Source organism: Silurus aristotelis (assembly GCF_946808225.1).
Source record: "Silurus aristotelis genome assembly, chromosome: 4".
NCBI lineage: Eukaryota > Metazoa > Chordata > Actinopteri > Siluriformes > Siluridae > Silurus > Silurus aristotelis.
This window is the reverse complement of record NC_139577.1, coordinates 23,237,642-23,257,635: the sequence shown is the minus strand read 5'-3', so window position 1 is coordinate 23,257,635 and position 19,994 is coordinate 23,237,642. Positions and strand designations below refer to the sequence as shown.

General features: G+C 36.5%; 1 protein-coding gene across 1 annotated transcript in view; it reads left to right on the top strand.

The window, feature by feature from the left end:
- The window catches only part of cfap46 (cilia and flagella associated protein 46), a 56,048-nt gene extending 39,878 nt beyond the window's left edge, over positions 1 to 16,170 (top strand). The window contains exons 48-61 of the mRNA XM_083538276.1: positions 141 to 304; positions 1,018 to 1,124; positions 2,425 to 2,510; positions 4,845 to 4,997; positions 7,250 to 7,329; positions 7,710 to 7,770; positions 7,982 to 8,017; positions 11,107 to 11,206; positions 11,292 to 11,404; positions 13,127 to 13,208; positions 14,699 to 14,835; positions 14,929 to 15,003; positions 15,139 to 15,373; positions 15,743 to 16,170. Of these exons, the coding sequence (XP_083394402.1) occupies positions 141 to 304; positions 1,018 to 1,124; positions 2,425 to 2,510; positions 4,845 to 4,997; positions 7,250 to 7,329; positions 7,710 to 7,770; positions 7,982 to 8,017; positions 11,107 to 11,206; positions 11,292 to 11,404; positions 13,127 to 13,208; positions 14,699 to 14,835; positions 14,929 to 15,003; positions 15,139 to 15,239 (1,295 nt within the window). The 3' untranslated portion in view covers positions 15,240 to 15,373; positions 15,743 to 16,170. The remainder of the gene's footprint in view (positions 1 to 140; positions 305 to 1,017; positions 1,125 to 2,424; positions 2,511 to 4,844; positions 4,998 to 7,249; positions 7,330 to 7,709; positions 7,771 to 7,981; positions 8,018 to 11,106; positions 11,207 to 11,291; positions 11,405 to 13,126; positions 13,209 to 14,698; positions 14,836 to 14,928; positions 15,004 to 15,138; positions 15,374 to 15,742) is intronic.
- Positions 16,171 to 19,994: the final 3,824 nt, after the last annotated feature.

The following is a 19,994-nucleotide window of genomic DNA, read 5'->3' as shown; positions in this document are numbered from 1 at the left end:
AGAAAATAGATTGAGAGCCGAATATCCAGGGTGAGAAGAGTGTCTTGAGCCGATCTCAATGTTTTGAACTAAGAAAAGACTCAGTGGGCCTCATTATATTTAGCATGTCACCTAAAGGAAAAGTTTTTGTCCTGCTGCAGGTGGATTAGTGTGCTCCAGAGTGACCAAGGCTCAGGTGCAGCCTACTGGCTTGTTTCAACTTCGGCATCAAACCCAAGCCTTCCGACAGCTTGCTGCACAAACCATAATCAAAGAGTCTTGCCGACTAAGGAATGCTGTGCAGACCAAGGATTGCATACAGCTGGTACATATACACCCCCTCTACCCCCACCACCACCTCATACACACAGAGAAGCACAAACATTGCTTTCCCTCCTCAGTGGAGTAGCTTACTCTAAGCAAAGTAATATATAATTATCTTTTTTCAAGTAGAATTAAAGCTATTTTGTGGCATTTGTGTAAGGAAATAATCTCAAAGAAACACATGGCAAGACATCCGGTTATAGAAAAGAACTAAAATGCCAGCATGATGTGATGCAGGTCAGAAAAAAAAAATACACCCCAATGTTGGTGACATTACAATAAATTCATGTCCTTAAGTGTTTTATTAGACTTATACCACATTGAATCGCCAGTGATTACAGAAGATTTATAGCACAAAAAGTACAGCTTTGCCATGTTACTGAGTTCTTTACTTCCATGATTTTCTCTACAACTGTAAGAGATGCTGGTCTCGAAAATGAATCAACCCGTTCAGACCAGTCAGATATAAGAAGAAAACAACTCTGTTGTATAAATATACTTTTCTCAAAAATTCAGCATATAACACAAGGCTTGCTTCAGCAAAAAAAAAATGTGCCACTATTTATACTGCTGTAATCATTATTTCTATTACTATAAATTGTGAGTCTAATCATCAGATGTTATTTGTACCATAACCATTATCTTTCTGTTCACTTTCTGTATTTCACTCCCCATCCTTATTTCTCCCCTTTATACAAATTTTTTTCTGTGCAGAAAAAGATCACTGACCAAGAGTTAAGGGAGCATTTTCAAGCTGTAGTTAAAGGAATGGAGGATTATCTGCATCCTCTCCTTTCTCAGTTTGACTTCTCATGTTTCAGGTATGTGCTCTCACAAAGACTCAAAAAGCTGTTTTTCCCTGTGGTTACTGTACCTTTTATTAAATATATTTAAAAATGTTAATTAAAAGAAATAGTGTGCCTTCAATGGGAATAATAAGAGCCAAGGAATCATGGCTCAAACATACATGGAAAAAAAATTCTCCCTCTATTTTACAAGTTACTATTTTACTCACTTTCTAGTGCAACTGTATGTACACCAACCAGGCATAACTTTATGGCCACCGATCAGGCTTGACTTTATGACCACCTGCTTAATATTGTGTTGGTCCCCCTTTTGCTGCTAAAACACTCCTGACATGTCAAGAATTAAAAGCATTAACTTCTTCAGCAATTTGAGCTGCAGGAGCTCGTCTGTTGGATTTGACCACACGGGCCAGCCTTTTGTTTGTTTGTTTAACCTTTATTTTTACAGGCAAGTCATTAAGAACAGGTTCTTATTTACAATGGCGGCCTTTGCTCACCACGTGCATCAATGAGCCTTGTCCATTCATGACCCTGTCGCCGGTTCACCACTGTTCCTTCCTTGGACCAATTTATGAAAGATACTGACCACTGCAGACTGGGAACAGCCCACAAGAGCTGCTGTTATGGAGATGCTCTGACGCCCTTATCAAACTCCAAAATCCTTATGCTTGCCCATTTTTCCTGCCTTTAACACATCACCTTTAAGGACAAAATGTTTACTTGTTGCCTAATATATTCCACCCACTAACATGTGCCATGATGAAGTGATAATAAGTGCTATTTACTTCACCTATTATAATGTTCTGCCTGATCAGTGTACAGTATATACAGCTGTAAATCTGTGTTTCCCAAACTTTATGCTTAGAGCCAGATGCTCCCTAAGGAAAAACCTGGATAGGGCAACTGTATAAGGCCAGTCCTAGACCCCCACTGCTATGCACAATTTAGTTTTATTTACTGCATAAGTAAGCTACTATGTTTTGTAGCAGTAGGCACAACTTCAGTTATGACTTTGGCAATGAGTACTTGGAACTAGAATGGGGAGCATAGATTTGCTCTCTTTTGTTCATTTGAACTCATTTAAATTTAAAGCAACTGTTGACCGAGGTGTCTTCTGTATCTATAGCCAACTTGTTGAATGTGTTTGTGAGCATAAGCAGTTTCCAGTGAGATCTGCTTGACCTGTGCGAATCCTCACATTCCCTATAGCGGTTCTTCCTCTCTCCCTTCAAAAACCCTTTTTCATGTAATTTTTCTTCTGCATGTGTGTTCTTCCTTTTTTGTTATTGCACACTTTCTTATCTCTCTCTCTTAGCAGGTGCCCTCGATCGATAGTCACTGATGAGGCAACCCAGCCCAAAGATAAAGAAGAGCGAGGGGCTACAGATAATGCTTTGCCTGGTAATCACTGCGCTACCCCCAACAAAATAACAGCTTGCATATGCTTACAGAAAGCACATCCAATTGGCACAGTCTAACCACAGCCTATCAAACTAGAAATAGAGCATAGATACCGTATTTTCCGGACTATAAGCCGCTACTTTTTTCCCACGTTTTGAAACTTTTTATATTAAATCAGATGCGCTCCCACTGAATCGCGCCGCACCACATCATAAAAATGGATGATGTTCCTCTGACGTTTGACCTGCCGCTCACTCGGACTGTCAACAGGAAATGTGAATCATTCATCACACTGAAAACAACCGGGCATGAAAAAACGCACGAAAAAACGTGTTCTGAGCTGCACGGCATCGGGAAAAAATCTTCACCGATGGTGATTTTTAAACACACGACGATGCCAAAAGAAAAACTCCTGAGAGAAATAGTTGTGAAAGGAAGGAGGAAGACAGTGAACAATGACTTTCTTGGTCGCCTACTGTTTAGATACAAGCCGTTGTAACGCGTTGAGTCAGGGTCATGGGGGAGCTCGCTAAATCCAGTTGCAACAGAAATTATATAAGCACAGACAGGTTTCCAAAACTCGTGCTTTTTTATTTTTCTTGGCAACAGTGTTACGGGTTAGTCAAAGAAACTTAGAAATGAGCATCAGAAAATAATAAGGACATATTCCTCGGTCTTGCACACATGCAGTAATACCAGAAAAATGCCGCTCTGCTCTTAAAGGAGCCACAACATATTTCACCCGTTACACCGTGTAACAGGCACTTTTGTTAAAGCCTGTGTAATGTTCATTAGTTTTAGTGTAGACACCTGCGGCTTATAGACAGGTCCGGCTTATTTATGTTCAGAATAAAAATCTTTGTCGAATTCAGTGGGTGCGACTTATATTTGGGTGCGCTTAATAGTCCGGAAATTACGGTATATAGATTTAAAGTTGATACATTGTACACATCAAGTAATTCCACCGTGGTTTGTCCAAGGACAGAGCAATCAATGATGTTTTGTGTAGGCATTAACTGTTTCCCTCTTCACACTCAATTTTTTAAGTATCAGGTTATTCTAATGTGCTAAGCATTTTAATCTTCATTTGTGTAATGACAAGGGCATTTCAATCTGGTGTACTAAACTACAGTAGGTGAAGATTATGCTTCAGAGAAAGGTGACATTTTAAATTTGACTTTTAATCAGACTTAAATGTGAACTGTTGTTATTAACCATATCTCAGGAAGGACAGATTTTGTACATTAAATACCGATTTAGACCTTTATTTGCTCATATTTTTAAATCTATAATTTCAGGAAATAATGTAAAAATTAAAGACATTATTGAAGGAGGCTTAACTATTCATTTACACTTACTCCCTTTATAATAGAGATATAAACAAAACATTTTTAATTCTCTTCTGCAAGCAGGAAAATGGTTTGAAATATATGATTACTTAGAACAGTGGTTCTTAACCTGGGTTCGATCGAACCCCAGGGGTTCGGTGAGTCAGTCTCAGGGGTTCGGGGGGAAGTTAAGACACACACCCGACTCATATGATTTGTGATGACATGCCCCGCTTGGCCATCATTGGCTGCAGGTGATCACGACACATCGCTTGGCCTATCTGTGCTGCAGGGAATTTGGTGCGCTCAGTAGTGGACTTATGACTGTCGTGGTGGTACGTCGTGTGATTTCTTTCTTAATAATTCAATCCCTTCATACTAACTATGTCGAGCAAAAAAAGAAAGTGGTCGGACGAATATGTACAATATGGATTCACATGTATAACGGAACGCGATGGGAGTCAGCGTCCTAACTGCATGATTTGCAATGCCAAGTTGAGCAATACAGTGATGTTGATGCACGCTTCATTTTGTGCACCAGTAAAATATATACCTATGTTTTGAATTTGAAATAAATCATATTTTATTTTTTCCAATTAAGAAGGGTTCGGTGAATGCGCATATGAAACTGGTGGGGGTCAGTACCTCCAACAAGGTTAAGAACCACTGACTTAGAACAACAGCAACAACATGATGTAATAAATTAAGGCCTGACACTTCACATTACCACTTTTGACTAGCACTACATCCTCAGTGACATCTGTTCTTAAGGGTTTAAGAGGAAGAATACATTTAAACTTCTATCCAGTTGACTACTTGAAATACCCGTTTTTATTGTTGACTCTTTTTCAACAATTCTTGTTGTCAATTCACTACTGAAAGCAGAGATAGAAAGTGCAATAAATAATCTATAAAACGACATGAAAAGTCTTTACTTTCTCAAAAAGACACATGCGTACTCACCCATGGGACTTTTTCTGTGTATATATATATGCATTACCTGCAGAGCATGGCGAGTGTGTGGTGGTGTTAGCAGACACCATGTTGCTGGAGTTGCCGTTAGAAGCTCTCAGGGTTCTGCGCGGAAGTGGAATCAGCTCCATCTCACGGGATTTCTCCTTACAGGTCTTTCACTCACGGCTCCACAGAGACGAGCAAGGTAAGACAGCACCTGTATGTTGATATCCAAAAGCACTACATTACAGTGATGTTGGTATTCTGTCTACCTGAACCTCCAAACCTGCAAGACATGCACTTTGAGATTCCCATGCATTTTAAAATAATTCTGCAGTGTTTGGGGGACAGGTTCTCTTCCATATTAGATCTAATGATCATCTAATAATCGATGTGTGCAGTGCAAAGACTTAATATCATATTGTGGTTTTATGTATAACATTGGGGTTTTGTGCTTTCATGAATGAACAGGTATTTTTTTTGTGATCTGTGTGTTTCACAGTGTAAACACCTGATATAACACTACAGCCTTACGCTTTATATTCTATGCAAGGAAAAAAAAAATGAATGCCTTCTGGTAACATATTCTAGACATTTCTAGTGCAATATCAAATCTAAATTTTATCTAGACTGTATAACCAACATTTTGGGTGCAACACAATTTGCTGATAACTGATAACATGCACACACTTGTTATATAGTAGTTAGGCTTTGTGTGGCATACTGCATTGTTATTGTGTGTATTGTATATTATTCGTTTCCAAGACCAAATTCGTATGGTATTCTTTATTGGATTGTATAGACTTGTAGAAATTCCAAAGTTTGATCACTTTTTGTTGCAGATATAAAAGTGCTAAACAATAAAACATAATAATAAATAGTTAAAAAATAGATAAAACCATTTAATGAAATATTACTAAGCTGCAGCTCATTAAATGGCATCAAAAGATGTTTGAAATATTAACTGAGCAACCTAAAATATATTTGTACATTTTTTGAGGCTTGGTACAGATACGACAAATCTTTGGAACTCACCTACAGAGAAAAATAATTGTTCCTCTAAAAATCATTTCACATGTTATATTTTGATGGTGATTCTGCTATAATTTTATACGTGTACATGTGGAAAAAAACTGAAAAGGCATTTTGAAGTTTGTATCGATTAGCATGAACTCATCCTTCTAATGATAAATGTGGACCCAAATCATGCTAGCAAACTGCCTCCCACAGTACAACAGAGCCACTCGAATTTAATTTTAATTGATTGCCAATGTGTACATATTGATTTAATAATAAAATTGGAAGAATATATGTAAAAATGCATAAAATAGATTTGCAACCAATACTTTTAGTTGTAGAAATGTTATATAATTGGTCATCAGGGTTTGCAACCTTATTGCCAGTTGGCAGCAAAGAAAAAAGAAAGAATAAAAATGTGGTAATTCAGGAAAGTCTTAATCCATCCTGAGGTATTTCTCATTTTGAAGCTTATTAATCTGTTTCTGTCTCCACCTCATTTAAAATCCCTGAACATGAATTCTATGCTAATAGGAATTCTCTAATAGAAACTACTCTGGATTTACATGCTTATAATCTCTATTAAAATTCATAAAATTCCCTTCTGTACATGTAGTACAGGGAAAATGTTATACATGTTATGCAATTATTTGAATCCTGTTTTCTTTTAATTGCTAAAGAACAGCATCCGTTCAAATTACAAAGGAATTCGGACAAGTTTCTTTAAATGGAAGTATATAAATAGGAGTGAAGAGATTTTAGATAGAAATGGAAAGTAATTTCCTATAAAGAAAAGCACCACATGGTTAGAAGAATCTAATTCGGATTCAAAGTAATAATTTGAGTAAAATATTTGCTTAATAGAATAAACATATTTTTCATCCATTTAACCTGTTGCCACTGGTTTTGGGTTAGCAGAGTAGGAAACTTCATTTGCCAAACACAGCAATGCCTTTCACCCTACAACAATGAGGCTGTTACTGCATTTACATTTATTCATTTGTCAGATTTTTTTTCCACCTTGGAGACAGAATACAAGTGAGGTTCAAGGGGCTTGTTCCATATTTCTGAGTTGAAATGTGGATGTAGGGAGTGAAATGAAATGTATGAATGCATCTTACTTGCTTTAAACAGACATTACTATTATTTTGTTATTGCAATTATTATATTTCGCCATTCGCCATTTTAACATTTTTGCCAACAAAAAAAGGATGCCATTTGTCCAAAAATCACTTAAAATTTATTTTGGCATTATGCATACAGAGCAGCAAAAGATTAGGACACCTTTACTCTGGCACTGATGTTGAAAAGGCTTTTGGTGTGTGAGAAATAGCGATAGTTTATTGTTGATATAGGTTTTAGATGATGCTAGCACTGTCATTTAAAGTTCACAGTCAGGTGACCATATCCTGTTTTAAGACTGTGTCCTGTTGATTACAGTTGAAAGTGACCGCAAAACGGAGAGAAAAAGTGCAAAGACAGCTAAAGGAAAAGGAGATCAAATCAAAGCCATCAAAGTGGTGAGTCAGCTAAATTAATCTCTGGCACCCCAAAGGTATAATATTACTTTTATGTGTCCTCAAAGCAGTCAGATATTTAACTGACCCTTGCTTTGCTTTTAACTCAGTTTCTGTCAATCAGCTGCCTAATGATGGAGTATGGTTATGTGCCGAGACATTTTTCTCTTCTGTCAGTATCGGCTGATGGCTTTACTTTGTCTTTCTTTCTCTTTGACTGGTTCAGCTTCCTTTCAGATGGCCTTTTAATTTATTTACACTTTTTTTTAATTATTATTATTCTTCTTAAAATGTTGTGTACACCAAATGCAGGTACATCTTTAACTAATCTTCTAAATTAGTCATGTGCACAAGTGATTAATGTCCTCTTTTTCTATATAAAGGCACCAGTGAGCCGAGTCTTACCTGCAGACACTCTTTCAGTAGATTCACGCAAGTTCAAATGTATCCTCTTTTTTTATTAAATACAGCAGTTTTCATGTTAGGTACAGCTGATGAGCTGGCACCCCATCTTAACACTTCTTTAAGCCTATAATTTCTATGTATTCTATAATATTCTACAGTAAAAATATATATTGCTGAAACAGACAGGCAAGCCAGACATTTAAGCCAGAATAGTTTCTGTTTCTTGCATTTCTTTAACACTTGTCCACAGATTTTGTTGAACCACACAGTGATGGGGTAGATAACAGTAAGTATATTCTAATGATTTGTTTATTGAAAAAAACCAACATCTTAGTTTCTATTTACAGCAAGCATATATATATATATATATATATATATATATATATATATATATATATATATATATATATATATATATAATTTTTTTTTTAACAATCAATTTGCTATCAATCCATATTTATATTTCAGTACATTTCTTTTTTTTAATTTTAGAGTGAATTGTGCAACTCCTGTAAAATTAGCTCATGATATTACCAATATTACCTAAGAACAGAATACCAGCTATAAACACATATCCCCTAATCCACCTCTTTTCTTCTTTCTATTGACATCAATAAGATGAAAACGATTTGCTTAAGAAACCAATCCTTGTCCATGATTGCTTTCTTTTAGACTTTCCTGTGCTGGAAAATATGCCAAATGCCACAGAGAATTATTATACAGTAATTCTGTTATTTCTTTGCAGGAAACAAATATAAAATGTATATGTATTTATAATACAAATTTATATATAATATAAAATATTTAGTAAGTTCTGCCCAATGAGATTCAGGTATAAAGCAATTGGGGGAAAGTTAGGGGATGACGAGCAAATATATATATAATACCGTATTTTTCGGACTATAAGCCGCTACTTTTTTCCTACACTCCAACGAAGCGGCTAATTTATAATTTTTTGTACTTTTTTTACTTTTTTACGGTTTTTCCCGGTTTCACAAACTTCAAGGCAAAAAAACTGAGCCCCATAACATTAGACCAATGAAACCTCCGAACGGAAACGAAAAAAACGCACCTCACCTGTGTTCTGAGCTGCACGGCATCGGGAGAAAAAACGTTTTTTTTTTTTTTTTAAATGCACGACGATGCCAAAAGATAAACTCCCGAGAGAAATAGTTGTGAAAGGAAGGAGAAAGACAGTAAACAATGACTTTCTTGGTAGGTTACTGTTTAGAAACAAGCTGTTGTAGCGTGTTGAGTCTGGGTGAAGGGAGAGCTCGCTAACTCCAGTTGCAACAGAAATCATATAAGCACAGACAAACTTGTGCTTTTTTATTTCTCTTGGCATCAGCGTTACGGGTTAGTCAAAGAAACGTAGAAATCAGCATCAGAAAATAATGAGGACATAATCCTCGTCTTGAACACACGCTGTAATACTGGAAGAATGCAGTGGCATGATATTCCCAAAATACCACTATCCTCCTAAAGGAAGCGCAACATATTTCACCCGTTACACCGTGTATAACGTGTCTTTCGTTAAAGCCTGTGTAAAGTTCATTAGTGTAGACAGGTGCGGCTTATTTATGTTAAAAATAAAAATATTTGTAAAATTCAGTGGGTGCGGCTTATATATGGGTGCGCTTTATAGTCAGGAAATTATGGTGTGTATATATATATATATATATATATATATATATATATATATATATATATATATATATATATATATATATATATATATATATATATATATATATATACTACGGCCTGTGCCTTAATGGTAAATGGTCATTTACCATTACTGTATAATTGTTTTAAAACATTCAAATTTAATAGCACAGTGATTTAGACATGTGTCCAATATATACAGGTAATGTTGCTGTATATCAGAGATTCTGAATTGTTTTGCAGTAACTCTGAAATAAATTTCACGGACAGCTGAACACAGTCGAACTTTTCACATCATTTGCGAATCCTTGTTTATGGAAACTCCACATTTATTTAAAACATTGAAAGTCTCCCATTGGTATTCCAGTACCATATCTGAAAGCTCAAATGTGTGTAGATTTTACAGGACACAGGAATGGCCTGAGAGTTGCTTTGCACACTTACAGTACTGACAGGGAATTCATCTTGCTCTTGCTGAGATTTATAGGAGTAATTCCTAGAAGTGTACTTGTGATATTTCAGGTCCTCGTCTGATAGCCTCACTGCATTTGGTCATCTCTGATATTGTCTATTGGTTTGGGTTTTTTGGTAATTGTGTTAAACAAAAACAATCCACAGTCTTTCTCTTACTCTGAATGTTTGGTAGATAAAACTCAAAACTGCCACAAAACACTTGTAAAAATCTTATCTTATCTTATTCTTTAGTGAATCTTTAAAATATCATTCTTCTCCAATCCGCAATCCCTGAACACATCCTACCTCAAGCCTGATGGTCAGTCATAATAGGCACTGGGCTGTAGTAAAATTCTATTATATGATGCTTCTGTAAAACCACATCTCACAGCCCACTAGCTGGACAGATTATAAAAATCCTGAGGGACATTTTATTCCTTTAGTCCTTGCCTGAACATATGACTCAGAGCATGGAAAATGGATTGCTTTCAGCAGTAAAATCGAAAGTTTTGCTATAACACTATGAATCTTTCTAGCACTTCCCTGACTCTATCCAGCAGACTCTATAGCTTTACAAAACATAACAATTCTCATGTAGCCTGACTGTTTTAGATGTGTGACCTCTTCTTGCCCTAGATTGAAAATATCATACATTATTTTTATACTACAACTGCTTTTGTATGGAAGCCTGCAGTGGTGCAGTGGCTTTACCGCTGAAAGCTGGCTGAACTCTCACTGTGTTTTATTATTTATGATGTACAAAGCGAACTGACTGGAGTGTGTTAGTTACACATTATCCCCCACCCCAACCTTCAACTTACATCACACACTTAAGCAATATATTCCACTGTGGGACGAATGAAGGTATATATCTTATCTTATATCTTATTGTCTGACATCTGTATGTATTTAAGCTCATTGCATTTCTTCCTGATTTTTTTACTGATTAGGTCCATGATAATATTAGAAATGTGAACTGTAAGACATCAAGTAGTATAGTATAAGCAAGTAGCAACTTTTAAAAACCCTGCTTTCAAGGTCTAAAAGATTAGATGAGTCCTTTAAATTTCTTGTTCTCACACTTCTTTTGGGTATTATATTATTGTTTGCTACTTTCAAAAGCACAAAATAGAAATAAATGTCATTAATTAAGAAAAAGTCAGTATAAGTGGAAGAACATCAAGTTTAGATCAAATTAATACTGTCGATAGTATGTTGTTCATTGATATCAAATACTATATTCCACTCTTCTACAAGGGAGAAGTCCAGTAGAGACCATGAGAAAGATCCTAGACATGTACTCACAACAGTTCACAGCTCAATGGGAAGGAGTCGTGGGAAGTAAGCAGCCCTGCAGGTAAAACCTGACCTCTATGCTCTTCATTTAGCTCACCATACCCTTCTGAAACAACATGTGTGTTTATAACTAACACATCTCTAAGGTCTCAAGATTTGGAGCATCTGCTGACAAATTGCAGTTGTTTTATCTACTGCGGTGAAGATCGCTTTCTCAACCACATCTCTCCTGACAGATTTGCCAACCTCAATCTGAGTGGTATGCCCTCGAATACATCCTATCTCACTTTTCACTTGTCATTTATACTGATCTGAAGCTATATTAAAACTAAGATGTAACCCATGCATGTTTGGATGCTTCGCATTTGAAACCGTGACCTAGAGCTGTGTTTTAAAGGGGAAAAAAAATTGAAAACCCAAAAAAATATTGTGTTGTTCTCTCTGTAATAAGTGTACCCTAGACTGCCCGATATGTCAAGTCAAGTTTATTTCTGTAGTGCTTTTTACAACAGACATTGTCGACATTGACATTATTTTAGCTTACTGTGAATATCAATGTCCACATCGACCTTTTAATGTAAATTGTTTCCATTTAAGCTAGCGATAAACCTGCAGATAAAAATACAAATTAGAACTTAAAACTTTATGAACACTTAGAACCCCTAGACTAAGCAATACAAGATATTATAACACTAATTATGCAGTATATTTTCATTCTTATAACTGAGTAAGTTAAGATCACAACACTTAGAAAACAAGTTGTGATGTGTGATTAAACTCTAAAACAACCAAGAGTTTAGATAACGATGTTATTGTCTTAATAGGTTCTGTTTCTTTGGAGAAGAATGCGCGTTTGCTGATATAAACACAAACGCGGCCGTCTGAGAACACTGTGAACCAGTGGGTGATGAAATGATTATACAACAAGAACTTTTATAGAATCAAAAGTTAAATTTTGTGATGGAAACTCAATAGAGGGCCAGACTTACATAAGTGTAAATGAAGGAATAGGCACTCAGAATATTTTGATTTTTCATATTATATTACAGGCAGTTAAAACACCATCTTTTAAAGCATTGCATTTTCATATAATGCTATTTACACGTGCCTAAGCTTTTGAGTACTGTAGCATTAAGATCAAATATCAGAACAACAAAAACACATTTGGCCATTCATTGTGGAAAAAAGTAAAGCAGAAGACATCGACTGCATAATACACCAGAATATAATTTTAATTTTTAATGCAGATAATGGCAACATTGAGTTATCTAACCTAACTTGTTATGATGTCATTATGTAACAAATTATGCAATTATGTTACATAACTAACATGATGATGTCATTATCTGCATCAGATCTTACAATGACATGGTATATTATGGAGTAGAAGTCTCCTAAAGTAACACACGAGAGACCGTGTAGATGTACAAAATCATCCATGCTAGAGTGGGGCCATGCTGTTACCACCTGAAGTGCATTAGTGTCATATAAGTGCACAGTCTGGAATGTTATGCCTAATATACAACGTATAATTTAATAATAAATGACACGTCTTGCATTTGAATGTTTTTTAAGTTGAGTTATTCCTGTGGAATTTAACAAGAGACACAGTAAAAAGTATTATCCTCTCCAGCATCTTCTTTTCTCTTTCTCTCTCTTTCTGTCTCTCCTTTTCCTCTAAAAAGAAATGCAGCTTTGTCATTTTACTGAGAAACCAGAGTCCCATGATGGAAAACTTTGCAATGTGTTGTCACTAAAGGGCTTAAATAAGAGTCTCCATAAATATTAAATAAACATAACATTTTAAAGTCACCACGTCAGTAACAATATATTTTGTTCGTTTTTTTGTTAAATAAAATAATCACAGTAACAGTAACAGTAATTTATTTTTCACATTAAAGCCAGAACTACTTGAGCCAAGTGGTTATATGTTACTTATAGTGAAATAATAGGCTTCTTTCATTTCTGTCTCCATTTTCAGAATGCGAGTTGGCTGTAATCTTTGACCCAGTTCATAACGGTCAAAGTATGTGGCTTCAGTCTCACTGGGATATTCAGAAGTGGTAAGAGGACACACATGGTGCCATCTGATTATTACTTCAGAACATCACTGTTGCAATGACCTCGTTGTCTCATGTTAGCTTAAATCCCTTGGGAGCAATGTACAGATTTTCAATAATATGGATACCTTCATCCTTAGTAAATCCCTGTTTAGGGTCACAGTGGTTTCATTTGAGCTATTAGTTTGGTTTTATTTTATACTAGCGGAAAGTACCCGTGCTTCGCTACGGAAGGCTGAATGCTAAGCAATATGGCAATAAGCAGTAGGCACTGAGCAGGACTGGATGTTCAGAGATCAGAACGTCTGTCTGTACTATGTTGTGTCTACCCACTATCCAGACAGTGCGAGGTGGGGTAGGGGAGGTCAGAGTCCGATGGGCTCTCAGGTGATATGGAAATCAATACAGGCCTCAACCTGTAAACCATTGTCTTTACTTACTGTTACTGCACTGACTTTGTATATTAGTCGTACAGAGAGTATGTGATGGTTGAACACTCATTTTTATAGTTTGACTGTAACTTAAATAGACAATCTTCATCCAGTAAACACTTATTCACTTAAAGACTTATTTTACATCGAGGGAGCCCTAATAAAAATTATTAGAGCACCTTTAGCTAATTATAAAATTTCCTCCAAAGAAATAACGTCAACAAATAATGTACTGCCCCTTTGTAGTACCGATACAGGCCAAACTACTTTGAAAATAATTTTTATCGTGCATCTAACATCTTATAAGAAACAATGTACTAAGTTTCATTAGGATCCGTAATGTTATTTCGAAGAATTTACAATGCGTGAGAAATCGCGTTTTTCGCGAGTTAGCTGCGATCCAGGGCGAATTTTTCAAAACCCTTTCTTAGTGAGCACCTAAGACCCAAGAGGAAGGTATGTTCTAAATTTCATTGCATCCGTTTAGTGGTTTTTGAGATTTCGTGAGGAGTGAGTGAGTCAGTCAGTGGTATTTGAGCTTTATATATAAGGATTGACAACTTGTAGTTATTAATATAATAACATGTAGTTATCAATATAAAATTTAACTTTTATATTGATAACTACATGAGCATAATAGACCCACGCACATCTAGCTGATGTAGCCGGAGGAACCGTTCAAGCTAAAATTCACACACTGCTCATGTTGATTGTTCTGCTTTTTTAACATCTTCCACATCTTTTAAGGTTCTTGCATACTTACAGATTATTCCATGGCCTCTTCAGTTTTTAAATCTATATATTTAGTTTTAAAGGTAATAAGTAAAATGTTAATAAATATGTTTGTATATGTTATTTGCCAGATCTCCTGTCTCACACATCAGAACATATGACATTTCTTTTCTTTCTTTCTTTCTTTCTTTCTTTCTTTCTTTCTTTCTTTCTTTCTTTCTTTCTTTCTTTCTTTCCTTCTTTCTTTCTTTCTTTCTTTCTTTCTTTCTTTCTTTCTTTCTTTCTTTCTTTCTTTCTTTCTTTCTTTCTTTCTTTCTTTGTGTGCTGTAGTAAGGCCCACCTTGCTCTGGAGTCACCTGTAAAGTGTGCTTATCTGCTTACCCTCAGTGGAGTTCACTCAATAATGCTCAACCAGTGGTCCAGCATCACCAGGGCTAATGCACACAACATGGAAACTATCATGGAACGTATGTCACTAGTGCACACTGACATCTCACTGCCAAAAACACATAATCTCTAAATTTATACCTGGCATCAACACGTGTGTATCTGTGGTGTAGATCTCCTGCAAACAGGACTGACATCTGGTCAAGCTGTCCATACCCTGCGTAAGAAAGCATCTTTGGCCCAGAAAGGTTAGGAGAATGTTTGTTTTTGCAAGTAGATGGTCATGTTGTGTTTCACATGTGTTCCATGTGTAACTAGCATATTTTATTAGCCATTCATTGTTGCTATTAATTCTTTTATTTGTGTATATCTGTTTCGTTTAGAGCCTGATTATGCACTGGAGGCAGACGATGAACCAGGATGGATTTCACCCTCTGCTATGAACTTCATCATTTATGGCTTGCCTAATTTAATTGTTACCTAAAAGCATAAAATATACTTATGTCTTCAAACATATACTACCACAAAGAATAGTTAAAAAGATAGATGTAGATTGTTTAGCTGTTACTATGTTTAATGTAATCTACATTCCGCTGTTTGTTTTTTGAAACCTAATTAGTGCTGTAAGAATTACAGACTGCCTCAACCCAGATTCCACCCTAGGCTATATCAAATTCAGCTCATCCGCAAAATGAGCGCCAGCAAAGGTGTGAATACCGGTGATTACCACCTGCTGACCTCCGTTCCGAGAATGGTATCCCCCAGCCTTTTGTTTCCTCACAGATGTCCTATATCTAATTTACATTTAAAGGATAACTCCGGTCTATACTTCAAAGGGAAGAACAATATAAAATATCTGGGCAGAGTTTGCTCTGGGTTCTTTCTGACTCCGATGAACCCAAAGTGCTTCGTGTATTTTGTCACTGCTACGCTGTTATAAACTTCTTCATTACGATCTTCATTGTCCTCATCATTTTTTTCTTACAGTGCCTTTACAGTAGTCTTTGGCCCAGAGCTCCACACAACATTGGGGAAAGAAAAAGGTTTTTTTCAAGGTTATGTCCTGTCCAATGTGTTTTAGAAAATGTAGGATTTTAAGTAAGTTTAAATACAGACTTACTTTTTTTGAGAGAGAGCAGTTTCTTGCTGTTGTCTGAAATCATGTGGGTTCTAATGTTACCCATCAATTAGTCATTGTGTAATCTTTAATTAAATAAAGATGAGTATTACCTGCTCACACAATAATGATCAAAAACATGAATTCAAAGAAATAACTTTAAAGAGCACCTTTTATGGAAGGGCCCAGTTAGAGCCCAGATCAGAATCTTATTGAAAAGGAGATTTATTCCTTGTAACTTTATAGTTCTGAAGCATTGTGCAAAGAGGAATAAAATTGGCAAATCATAAAATGCAAATTTTTTTATAATGTGTTTTAATATATGTGGTGTGTGTGTGTGTGTGTGTGTGTGTGTGTGTGTGTGTGTGTGTGTGTGTGTGTGTGTGTGTGTGTGTGTGTGTGTGTGTGTGTGTGTGTGTGTGGGGATTGTTTGTACACTGTCTGAGCATACCATTAAAACACTATGACTGGTGACGTAAATAACACTGATTATCTCTTCATCATGGCACCTGTTAGTGGGTGGGATATATTAGGCAACAAAAACATTTTGTCCTCAAAGTTGATGTGTTAGAAGCAGGAAAAATGGGCAAGCATAATGGATTTTGGAGTTTGACAAGGGCAAAGGAAGGAACAGTGGTGAACCAGTGACAGGATCATGTGTGGCCGAGGCTTATTGATGCATGTGGTGAGTGAAGGCTGGTCCGATCCAACAGACAAGCTCCCGTAGCTCAAGTTGTGGAAGACAGGTCAGGAGTGTTTTGGCAGCAAAAGGGGACCAACACAATATAAGGCAGGTGGTCATTATGCCATGCCTGATTGGTGACCATGAAGTTTTAGGGTTTTTTTTTTTGTCATGTACAGATGTCAGTGACATTTTGTACAATAACATTTTTAAGTGAGGCTAGGATAAGAAGCTAAGGCTGTTTATTCCCGGTCTGTGTTTTTCCAAATATTTAGGATCTTTATTTTGTATGTATGGATCCATGTCACAACTGGAGTCGCTTTTGACATGAAATTTGAGTTTAAGAGCCACTTCTTGCAAAAGAGAAGAGAGCAAGCACAGAGCAATAGACTGTATAGCACTTTATCAACAGTGATTAAGAGCTGCTAGATCGACACATCTGCTTATATGCAGTGTAAGTGTTTTATGTAAATACATCTTTCCATTTGTTCTAATTATAAAATCCTGGTTTTAGGGTTGTTATTAATGCAAATTCAGAGGAATGTGTTTATCAGAATATACAGTGCAACAAGATTATCCATAATCCCCTAATCCGTTGTTTTTCTGTAAATTCACTCACTTTTTAATCAAAGGGTTCTTAATTAGGACACATTTCCTGCACTAAATCCTCCGGCTTTTGGACGGGTGGATAATATTCCCTCTTTAATAGGGCATCAAACTCTGGCTTGTGGTATTTATTAGTATCTGAAGAAAAAGGGTTTATGCTTTAAGTAGAGCCAGTTTGAATTATGAAATTGTTAAAAAATAAATTTCAGGTTGTTGCTAACAGGTTATGTTAATGTCTAAGGTATTAGATAATTAGACTCCTAGCTGAGTCTTAATAACATATTGTCTGAGTCTGTACTGCTTCAGAATAGAAGGAGCTACTGGCTCTACAGCAGATATTCCATCGGATGATCAAGGAAAAGAATACCCAAAAAAGAAAGGCACACAAGACAATTAGCCACCTCTATTAGCCATCTCACCTGTTTTAATTATTTTGTGTGAAACATCAACTTCCTGAACAAAGCAGGAACAGTAAAGCACTAAAAGCTCTTTAGAAGCTTTTGCCCTCACCCTTCATCAAAAAGACCTCCATCTCAAGTGTACTTGATGAGAAAACTATTTCATACAATGCAATTGGTTCTGGGTCAGTTGGTGAAGCACAAGTGAGTACAGGTGATAAATTAAACTGTACCATATGGCAAAAGTGCACCATGGACAGATTTTATACCTGAGCATTGTAGATAGTAAGATAGTACCGCTTACCTTTCAAAGTCTGCAATTAAAGTGTGTAGTTATCTGGTTTTTTTTAGATGTGATTAGGTTCAACATCTCAATTCTACAAGAACCGGGTGTCTGTGTGGATAATCCATTGAACACAGTATATAGCAATAAGTTACACCCATCTTCTATCCTTTAAAATTTGCAAATCTCATAAACTCATTTTATTTTTAATAGAACAGAGAGAATATGTTAAATGTTTAAACTTAGCATCCCCTTTTCTTTTAACAACAGTCATATACATCTGGTAACTGAGACCTGTTTGCTTGCATTTTGAAAAAGGAATGTTATCCTATTTATGTCTGCTACAGGATTCTATGTGCTCAACAGTCCTTGGTCCTTTTTTGTCATTGTATTTTTGTTTCATAATGCACCAAATGTTTTTATTTGGTGAAAGGTCTTAACTGCAGGCAGGCCATTAAACCATCCTGTTGTAATATATGCAGTATGCACTTTATTATTGTCTTGCTGAAACATGCAAGGCCTTCCCTGAAAAAGTCGACATCTAGATGGTAACATGTTACCCTAAAACATGTATATACCCATTAGCAATGATTCATAGGCACCAATGCACCGCTATACCGTCAGAGATGTAGGCTTTTCAACTGAGTGCTGATAACAAGCTGGATGGTCCCCCTTTTCTTTAGTCTGGAGGACACGGCTTTCATGGTTTCCAAAAATAATTTTTATAAGTTCGATTTGTCTGGCCACAGAACAGTTTTCCACTTTGCCTCAGTCCATTTTAAATAAGCTTTGGCCCTAGTGGCATATGGCAAATATTGTTTTTTTTTCATGGTAGAGTTTTAATTTACATTTGTGGATAGAACAGCGAACTGTGTTCAAAGACAAGGATTTCTGGAGGTATTTCTGAGCTCATGCAGTGATTTCAATTACAGAACCATGGCTGTTCTTAGTGCAGTGCTGCCTGAGGGCCTGAAGATCACAAGTGATTTTCACTCTTGTTCCTTGCATAGAGATTTCTTTAGATTTTTTTTAAATATTTGATGATTATTATTTTATCATATACAGTAGATGGTAGGATTTTCTGAGTTTTCACAATTTTATGTTGAAGAACAATTTTTGGACACAAATTTTCACAAATTGGTGAACCTCTGCCTATCTTTACTTCTAAAAGACTCTCTCTAAGATATGCTTTGTATATACAGTCATGTTACTGACCTGTTGCCACTTAACCTAATTAGTTGCAAACGTCCTCCAGCTTTTTCTTTTTTAATAACACTTACTTTTTGAGCATTTTGTTGTCTTTTCCCAACTTTTTTGAGATGTGTTTCAGCCAAATTCATTCATGTGCATTTCTCAGTTTAAATATATTTTATATATGTTTTATAGTGAATAAAGCATGGGTTTATAAGATTTGCACATAATTTCATTCTGGTTTTATTTACATTCTACCCAGTGTCTCAACTTTTTTGGAATTGGGGTTGTAGTAATTTGTTGCCATTAATGACAAAGCAACAATTAATTCTCAGTAACTGTTAACATCACTTCTTGAGGTAGAACGTCTTCAGGTTACGTATGTAACCATAGTTCCCCGAAGGAATGAGACGCTGCGTCAGAAACGCTTTGGGGATGCCTCCGCATTGTCCATGCTCTGAATCACGTGTATAATCAATCTAATGGAAAGCGCTGCGTCACCGGCGGGGTGACGTCACAACCAGGAAGCTTCAAAGTACATGGAGTGAAGCCAGCGCCAGAAGTGGCACCGAGATCGAGGCTATAGAACCTGGCAAAGGTCAGCGGGGTGGACCAACCCATAGCGTTGCAAATGTCCTGGAGGAAAACTCCAGAGAACAAGGCCTTAGAGGCAGCCACACTTCGAGTGGAGTTTGCTCTGACCCCGAAAGGAATGGGGGGACCAGAGGACTTATAAGAGGAAGAAATAGCACCCACAATCCATCTGCTGAGCATCTGCTTTTTCGCAGGGAGACCTGTCCTCGGAGGGCCATAGCAGCAAAACAGCTGCTCTGACTTCCTCCACAGCTCTGTTCTGTGGATGTACATATGTCCAGTGCTCGCACTGGACACAGTCATTTAAGCTTTTCCTGGTCTGGATGGTGTTGAGAAAAATTAGAGGGAGCTCTGTGCAAAATTTTGCA